The 9,468-nt window shown below is 39.3% G+C and overlaps 1 protein-coding gene across 1 annotated transcript; it reads left to right on the plus strand.

Moving 5' to 3' along the window:
- The first annotated feature begins 3,691 nt into the window (after positions 1-3,691).
- LOC103985335 (23 kDa jasmonate-induced protein-like) lies at positions 3,692-4,646 on the plus strand. The gene is made up of 2 exons (XM_009402999.2): positions 3,692-4,205; positions 4,302-4,646. Exons 1-2 carry the CDS (start codon positions 4,035-4,037, stop codon positions 4,476-4,478), a joined length of 348 nt encoding a protein of 115 aa, XP_009401274.2. The 5' UTR covers positions 3,692-4,034; the 3' UTR covers positions 4,479-4,646.
- The last annotated feature ends 4,822 nt before the right edge of the window (positions 4,647-9,468 follow it).

Raw genomic sequence — 9,468 nt, forward strand, 5'->3', positions numbered from 1 at the left:
TGACATCACCAAATTATGGCATATGCGTTTGGATCATATGAGTGAAAAAGGTTTGAGCATATTGAGCAAAAGGGGTCTACTTTGCGGACAAAGTACTGGGCCACTTGATTTTTGTGAACACTGCATTTTTGGAAAGCAGAAAAGAGTCAGCTTCACTTCTCCGGCAGTTCACAGAACGAAAGGTATTCTTGACTATATTCATTCAGACCTTTGGGGTCCAGCTCATATTCAGTCTAAGGGTGGTGCCAGGTATATGTTGACTTTCATTAACGATTATTCCAGAAGAGTTTGGGTTTATTTTCTAAAGCATAAAAATGATGTTTTTCTAATATTTAAACAATAGAAGGCTTTGATTGAGAAGAAAACAGGTAAACATGTTAAGCGGCTTCGAACAGATAATGGCATAGAATTTTGTGAAGGTGATTTTGAAGAATTCTGTAAAAATGAAGGAATCGTTCAACATCGCACTATTAAGATGACGCCTCAGCAAAATGGTGTGGCCGAACGTATAAACAGAACACTCTTGGAGAGAGTGAGGTGTATGATCTCAAATGCAGGGTTGACAAAAAACTTTTGGGCAGAGGCGATTAATATGGCCTGTTACGTTGTCAACCGCGCTCCTTCTACAACACTTAACTTTAAAACTCCAGAGGAAGTTTGGTCAGGTACTCCTACTGATTATTCTGATTTTAAAATTTTTGGGTGCCCAGCATACATGCATGTAAATGAAGGAAAATTAGAGCCTCGGGCTAAAAAGTGCATTTTCCTTGGGTATGCTTCTGGGGTGAAAGGATACAGATTATGGTGTCTTGATCCCAAATCCCCAAAATTTGTAATAAGTAGAGATGTTACTTTTGATGAATTATCTATGTTATCTTCTAAAGAGGATTCTACTAGTTGTACAAATGATAGTGCGCAGAACCAGGTAGAGCTTGAGATTGGTAGTTCAGATTCTTTTAAGTCGAACTCTTCTACTCAAAAAATGCTAGTAGGTGGTCCCAAGCCTACTGACGCAGATGATCCAAAGGAAGAGCAATATTTCATAGCCAACGATAGACCACGGAGAGATATTCGACCACCACAAAGATATGCAAATTTGGTTGCATATGCTTTGTCTGTTGCAGAAGAGACAAGTGAAGTTTGTGAGCCTACTTCCTACTCAGATGAAGTTTCTTGTGATAATTCCGCTAAGTGGTTGATTGCGATGAATGAAGAAATAGAATCTCTCCATCGGAATAGAACTTGGGGTCTTGTGAAGCCGTCTTTGGATAAGAAAATTGTTGGATGCAAATGAGATACCATTGCTGAGGGGAAAGTCCTTGTTCAGAGAATTCATACGAAGGACGATTCAGTTGATATGCTTATAAAGCATCTTCCGGTTTACAAGTTCAAGCAGTGCTTGGACTTGGTTGGTATTCATTGTTGGTGATTGCCCATTGGGGCTTTTGTGAAGAAGGTGAAGCAAGATTTGTTCGGACATGCCAAGGTGGAGATTTGTTAGTTTGGCAAGTCCCATAGTCCCACATTGGGAAAATCAGACTTGTTGTCTCGTCTTGGAACTATAAATAAGGGCCTAGGCTTTGAAGTCAGATGTACCACAGGTAGCACAAGAGGCACCATAAGAAAACCTGCTTATGGTTTGAGTTTTTCTTATTTAGTAAGCTGAAGGTGTTTTATGGCCTAGGAACATCTTCATAAGGTATTTGTAAGTGTCCCTCTTTTATAGTAGTAATTTGCTTCTCTTTCGTTTGTGGATGTAGGTCAATTGACCGAACCACGTATATCTGGTGTTCTGGTATTCTTGTCGTTTTTATTCTTTCCGCTTTATTGTCTTATTGTATTGCTAAAATTATCGTAAATTTTCTGGGGCTAGCTCTAATGCATATAAGTTATTTTTCTGTTTCTCTTTCAGCACACCTACGAAACACATTAAGCACTTGATAAGTTTGGCAATATGGATACTCGGATATCTCTCTCAAATAGTGACAAGTTTGACAATGCGAGTACGATAGTAATATTTGCATGACTCTCTCTCACAAAGTCGTAGGTTTGAAAATGTGGGTACTAATACTAATAATTGCACAACTTTCTCTCTCTCTCTCTCTCTCTCTCTCTCTTGAAACTCTTATAACTAGAATCATTCCTTCACTTAGAGTTGTTGAGAAAGTATAACAAGAGCCTAGCATCCTAAATAACAACACAAATGATGTGAACATAGATATATTTTTGGTGGGCTCATAACTTCTTTCATACAGGCATATGAAATCTTCATCAGAATTCTTTAGTTCATTGCGTTCACTGATAGAGAATGTTAACTGCACTGAATGAGCCTGTTAACTACACTGATAGAGAAAACAAGGGATAAGTTTGGCAATGTGGATACTCAGATGTCTCTCTCAAATAGTGACAAGTTTGACAATACGAGTACTGGTAGTAATATTTGCATGACCCTCTCTCACACAGTCATAGGTTTGAAAATGTGAGTACCAGTACTAATAATTTCACAACTTTCTCTCTCTCTCTCTCTCTCTCTCAACTATTATAACTAGAATCATTCCTTCACTCAGAGTCTAGAATGCTGAATAATATCATAAATGATGTGAACATAGATATACTTTTGGTGGTATCATAACTTCTTTCATACGGTTCAAGCATATGAAATCTCCATCGGATTTCTTTAGTTCATTGCGTTCACTGATAGAGAATTTGCACTGAATAAGCCTGTTAACTACACAGATAAAGAAAACAAGGGATAAGTTTGGTAATATGAATACTCAGATGTCTCATTCAAATAGTGACAAGTTTGACAACGGAAGTACCGGTAGTAAGAATTGCATGACTCTCTCTCACAGTCATAGGTTTGAAAATATGGGTACTAGTACTAATAATTACATAACTTTTTCTCTCTCTTGAAACGATTATAACTAGAATCATTCCCTCACTCATTGAGAAAGTATAACATCATAAATGATGTGAACATAGATATACTTTTGGTGGGATCATAACTTCTTTCATACAGAACAGACATATGAAATCTCCGGATTTCTTTAGTTCATTGCGTTCACTGATAGAGAATGTCAATTACACTGATAGAGAAAACAAGAGATAAGTTTGACAATATGAATACTCTGATGTCTCTCTCAAATAGTGACAAGTTTGACAATGCCAGGTAGTAATAATTGCATGACTCTCTCTCTCACAGTCATAGGTTTGAAAATGTGGATACTAGTACTAATAATTGCATAACTTTTTCTCTCTAAACCGTGATGTCATGAAAACTAGACTCGGTTATATCGAAACATCACAAAATATTTAGGAAAAAGATATAATATGATCGTCAATATAAAGACTTTCATTAAAATCCTTTTATATATACTTGTATCAAAAAGACTTTCTTAATTCCCTTCCATCATGAAAGAGGATGATGATAATACTTAACCTTGGCTGGCTTATGCATTTTGTTCATCTACGATCTGAAAGTCTGAAGCCACTATATTCTACTGTATTCGTCATTGAGTTTATGCAGGGAAGGTAGTAAGGATATCAGTTTCACATAGTTAAAATGTAGAAGACTGGTTAGTAGGATTTGCTTCATGTCCCATTCATCGTGGGTCTCCACATTAATGTCGGAGTAGGCTATATATACCTAACCCTGCGTGTGTGTTTTTCCATCAACAGCTAGCGAGGGAGGTAAGAGAAGTGTTTGTGGAGTCTCGACATGGCAAACAATGTGTTGGGTGACCCCATCAACACCGAATTCGAAACCCTCGGCAATGCGAACAATGTGTTCGGCGACCCCATCACCGACGAAACCTTGGAGGGAGTCACGGAGTACGCGAAGAAGCTACGCAAACTCAGAGTCGCCATGGCTCTAATAGTATGAGAGTGCTCTCAAATACGTGCGTGAGATGAAGGAGCAATGGGGGACCGGCGTCTCCACACTCTGCCTGGTTTACAATGCTACCGGGGAGCCACTCACGCTGCACTCCACTCACGACTAGTGGGGTCACATTTACGACCAGAGCCCATACCCGATGCGGATTGGTAATGGCCAGTGGGGTGCGTACCTCCACGTCAAACGATCTGGTACACCTGATGGCTCCAATGCAGCTGTTGTGTATCGCGGCAAGAACGATGGTGGAGACGACACTGACTCGCTGCTCTTCTGGGACAACCCCTGGAATAAGGCATCTTACAGCAACCAGGTAATTAGTGTTTGGTGTTGCATAGTATGCATGCATGCATTTAAATGCGAATGCTTACGTTATAGATTTCGTATAACATATCATATGCATGCGCAGGCCTACGCTGAGATCAATCAAGCTGGCTACTACGATAACATCGATTGGGGAGTCATCGCTGGTAAAGGCTCCAACGCCGGCCCCCAGTATCGCGCGGCTTGGAAAGGATGTGTGTCAACCGTCGTGATCGAAAGTGGCACCACTGCCAAATTCGAAGCCACACTTACGTTCGAATAGAGATTCTGCGACGTGGAATAATAAAGCCTTCATCGATGGATCCAATATAAATAAATTAGGCAAAGAAGTTTGTGTGTAGAATAAAGCCTTCATCTTGAGGAAGGCATTTAGTAATAATATTCTGTATCCTCTGTTGGTGTGCCCGTAATAAACTAAGCATCGGTCAAGGAGTATTGTCATATGGTTCGTTCTCTCGCACTCCGGAGTTATTGAGAAAATATGGCATATGAAGAAGCCTGTTGTTCCGAACAACATCATTTACGATGTGAAGGCAGCTATGTATTTGATGCGATCATAACTTCTTTTTGTACAGTACAGGCATCTGAAATATCGGTGGGATTTTTTCTTTTTACTTTCTTACGTTTAACTGCACTGAGTGAGCATGTTAACTACACTGATAGAGAAAACAAGGGATCAGTTTGGCAATGTGGATGTGGATACTCGGATGTCTCTCTCTCAAACGTGACAAGTTTGACAATGTGGGCACCAGTACTAATAATTGCATGACTCTCTCTCTCTCTCTCACGCAGTCATAAGTTTGATAATGTGGGTGCAAGGACTAATAATTGCATGACTCTCTCTCTCTCTCTCTCTCTCTCTCTCAACGGTGATGTTTGAAAATTAGACTCGGTGATGATTTTATTATCCGTAATACAGAAAGAGAAAAGCACACATCAAAAATAACAAATCGCATAATTAAAAAGAGGGTTTTACGTTAGTGCATGTACTTAAATTTTAAGAAAAAAAATATTAGGAAGTCGTCCACTGAGAAAAGATATTAATTAGAATTGAAATATCACAAAATATTTTATAAAAAAGAAATAATATGATTTTCAAGGTGAAGATGTTCATTAAAATCCTTTTATATACTTGTATCAAAAAGATTTCCGTAAGAAGATGATGATGATCAAGCTTATGCTTTTTGTTCTTATGTGATTTGAAAGTCCGAAGCCACTATATTCTAGTGCACCATTTGTTGATGAACTGATGTACCGTGATTGATGAGTCAGCACAGTTTGTTGATGAACAGCACCATACGACATCGTCTTTTCGAGATAGGATGTACCAAGGAATACCTTGGTACAGATCCTGACTTGGCATATGGGAGTGCTCCTCTTGCTGACCTGGCGGTGGCATGGCGCAGCGTTGATAGTGACGTGATCCGGACCCAAAATATACATTATCACCCGTCATTATGATTACGCAGGGAAGGTAGTAATGAAATCAATGACAATATCCGGTACTAAACCACTGTGGCGGTGGCAGAAAGATCGATGAGTGTAGTGTAGTCGCCCCGACCGCCTCTATCGAGTCAACGCCTAAGGAGGCCTTGGCCCTCTCTTCCTACCGAGTAGCCGAGAGCTCCCAAGAGAGTGGGAGTCGCGACGGACATCGTCGTCCAACCGCAGCATCGAACGACCGGCCAACTCTCACCCCTTCCCCGCATCCATGTGGGTCGAGCCCGGTCAATGCATTCAGCGTATGTCCCATTGGCCAATGGGTATTATACGAGAGCCACGAGGACCTCTTAGCCGACGCTCACAAGTTCGTCCTCATGGTAAGCTCCACCCGAGCACATAGTCGGTTTGGACCCCTTTTCTTTTGATCTGACTAATCGTTTTCTTCTGGTGTAGGGATATCATCTCATGATGGCATTGATTGACAGGGTTAGGGAGTCATCGGTCGCCCTAGCGCAAGTGCCAAAGGAGTGGGATGACTTAGCAAGAAAAGCTGCATAGAGGGATTGCGTGGCTGATGAGACCGAGCGGCTCCAAGCCAGAAGGCGGGCTTAGAAGAGGAGCTGGAGGTGGAGCATCGTAGATTGGTAGTGCTTTTAAGCTGACTGGACATCAAAACGTAGTTGACTACGGTGACGACCAACGACCACTACTTTTGCAATATGTTGCCCAAGTCAAACACAAAGATCACCACACTCTGCATGGAGAAAACCCTACTAGATGAGGTGGTAGAAGAGTTCTCAACCGAGGAGGCTTTACACCTAGAATATGAGGCTAGGGAGGTGACCAAGTACAAGGTGTCGAAGGGGGTACAATAAGGGTTTAACCCGTATCTCCTTTGATGCTTCGTTCTTAATTTCAATTACATATTACTCGATTACATTATTTAATCAGAATACTTTTTATTTACTTTTATTCTAACAATCTCATGATTCATTAAATCTCACACGTGGGATAACAATGATGTAAAATATCAAAATATTATAAAGACTTTTGGGGTAATGTTTAGGGTTAGTTCACACCTAGTTCGTAGAAGTATCACGTGAATACTTATGGGTGTTATGGGCTGTAATAAATTATTCTGATTATTTAGAGCTTACAAATATATCTTTGTATTTTGTATTATTTATCAAGTATTTTTTTAAATGTTTGCTTATAAGATCTTGAGTATAAGGTAAACGGATATAGAGACATAGGAAAGAAGATTTATGTACAACATACGATACATGTTGAGTGAGGTACAACAGTTAAAAGCTCTATAAATCTTAATGGATAGTGCAAGTGACAAGAAGTTGTCGCATAAACTCGTATGAGGTAATGTATTAGTGGATGCATTACAAGATTAAGTGGGGAGCGATTAAAAGTAACACCAAACGAATGTACCCTTGGTGCTGATGAGGAGATCAATTTCAATGAAGGGCTAACTCGTGGAATGGTGGACATGAGGGCCATTATTATTTTAATACAAACCGATGAGCATAGCAACTTGAGTGAAACTTAGTGAAGTACCTAAGCTGGATGAAGAGAGAGTCAACCTAAAAGATAGAACATAGAGTGGAGGGGTAGAGCTTTCCTTAGATGAAGATTGAAGACATGAACTATTGTAGAGATAAGAGCGAGATTATGTCGTTCCTTGGGTTTCATATTCTAATGGAGTGGATTCATCTTGCATGATGCCAAAATCAAAGGGAGATTCAAGGCACATATACCTTATCCTGGTGAGACGATTGGTGAAGGGGCTAAAGTGAGAAGCTAACTCAACTTGCAGAGATAAAGTTGGGGTCAGAAGGCGTTGACACAGGATAAGAGGACATAGAGATGACCACTCTTGAAGAATATACTATAATATTATCATTCAGAATAGTTGTCATAAATGAAGCTATACAACTAAGATTATGTTGGGGGCAAAGGCTCGGGATCTAAACAATAACGCACGAATTTTAGCATTATAAGTGGACTTTAAGGGATATTAGGTGACGGACTATCCCAAAGCTATGTTTCATCCGTGAGTGACCTACGTGTAGGTGGATGAAAGTTGATTATCAAACAAGCAAACACAATCAGAGGAGACAAAGGATATGTGATGTCTTGGTAGAGGCCATGGAATGAGAAATTATAATTTAAGTTCACCATACAAAGATCAGTATAGTGGGGAGGTCAGTAAGAGGCAACATGGTGCGGTAGATCATGATCAGAAAGTTCGAAGCAATCCAACACACATAGGTTAAGTCCCATTAGGGACATAATTATTTGGATGGACGATTGGAGCTATTGGGAGCTACCCCCGTGAGTAACACAATGATAAAAAAAGACTATGAACTCAAGTAGTTAAAGCCATGGTATAGTAGAGGTGGGTCTTTTATACTTGCATTGAATTTTGCATTTGATTATAAGGTCGTGGGCATGAGGATACACCATGGTACTACCAAGGCAAACTTTCAAGTGCAAGTAATAATGAGCCCTATTGATGACTTGATCATATAGAGGTATGATCAATATCATTAAAGGGTGAATTGCTCTAAAGCTCATATTCGTTCGAGGGAGCTCGACAAAATAGAAGACAAGTGCGAGCCCTACAACTTAATTGTGGAGACTATGCATGGGAGTTGCAGGTTATCTTTCCATCAACTAATGCGAATTGCTTGGAGAAACCAAAGGTGTTGAAGTAGATGGTTGAAAGGGGCAAGAAAGCGATGATGAGTCCAGGTGGACTTAGCTACCTAAAACCAAGTGTCAAGCATAATAGATGTAGACTTGAAGGAGTGCACAATGTTGCATAAACCAATCTACTAATCACAATAAGAAGAAAAGGGACGCAGATGTGAATCGATAAATTGTAGCGACGTGGGCATGAAAGTGTCATGGTACCATATAGGCAGGACTTTCATATAGATATTGATCCCTTACTCTTATGGAGGGAGAGCGCATAGTCATGAAAGGGACCGATGAGGTAAACAATATCATGACAAACTCTAAGTGCCAAGATAATGACATAAGGGCCAAGACTAAGGAACTTTATAAGACCAATGTCGATGGACTTTAAAAAAAAAAAAAAAAGAGACTTCGGATCGATGAAAGAGTACTCAACCAAGAAACGAAATAGGTAATAGGCAATATTATACCTTTTATACTCAGAGAAGTATGTGACAAAAAGAATAAAAAAGGTGGTAAAATCCTAAAGGGATTACCAAATGCTATTAGAGACTTATTCCCCTAAGGGTAAAATTTTGCTCTTTTTAGATAATACTTAATTCATTCAAAAAATTCAAGAAGCTCGATGATAATGAGAAAGTGAATCACAGTAGCTAACTTAATGTAATGAGTATAACATTTCAAATACTTCAGAAGTGTGAGTAAAGAGCAGAAAAGAATAGTAACCAATTAATACATGAAGTATAACTCTCGATGATGTTAGTAAAGTCATATAACATTGTCGTTCTCAACTTTTGTGAGAATAAGTGAAGTCGAGTACCTCAATTCTCTTAGTTATCTGATAGAGAAACTCCGCACTTATTCGAAGGTCATTCGAAGAGACTTAGTGACAAACAACAATATCAATTATGCGAAAGGTAACTTGTTCATTTCATTTTCTAATAAAGTGATAGTAAAAAAACCTCGGTTTAGAAAACTTTTACTCGATAAAGCCCGTATCGAAAATAAATTTAACTTGAAATGTTCATAAAAGTAGTGAGCAAGTAAATCAGTTTGTAATATCAATGAAAAGCATAAAGTAAATGTAAACTATATTTATA

The sequence above is a fragment of the Musa acuminata genome, chromosome BXJ3-5 (assembly GCF_036884655.1).
Source record: "Musa acuminata AAA Group cultivar baxijiao chromosome BXJ3-5, Cavendish_Baxijiao_AAA, whole genome shotgun sequence".
Taxonomy (NCBI): Eukaryota; Viridiplantae; Streptophyta; class Magnoliopsida; order Zingiberales; family Musaceae; genus Musa; species Musa acuminata.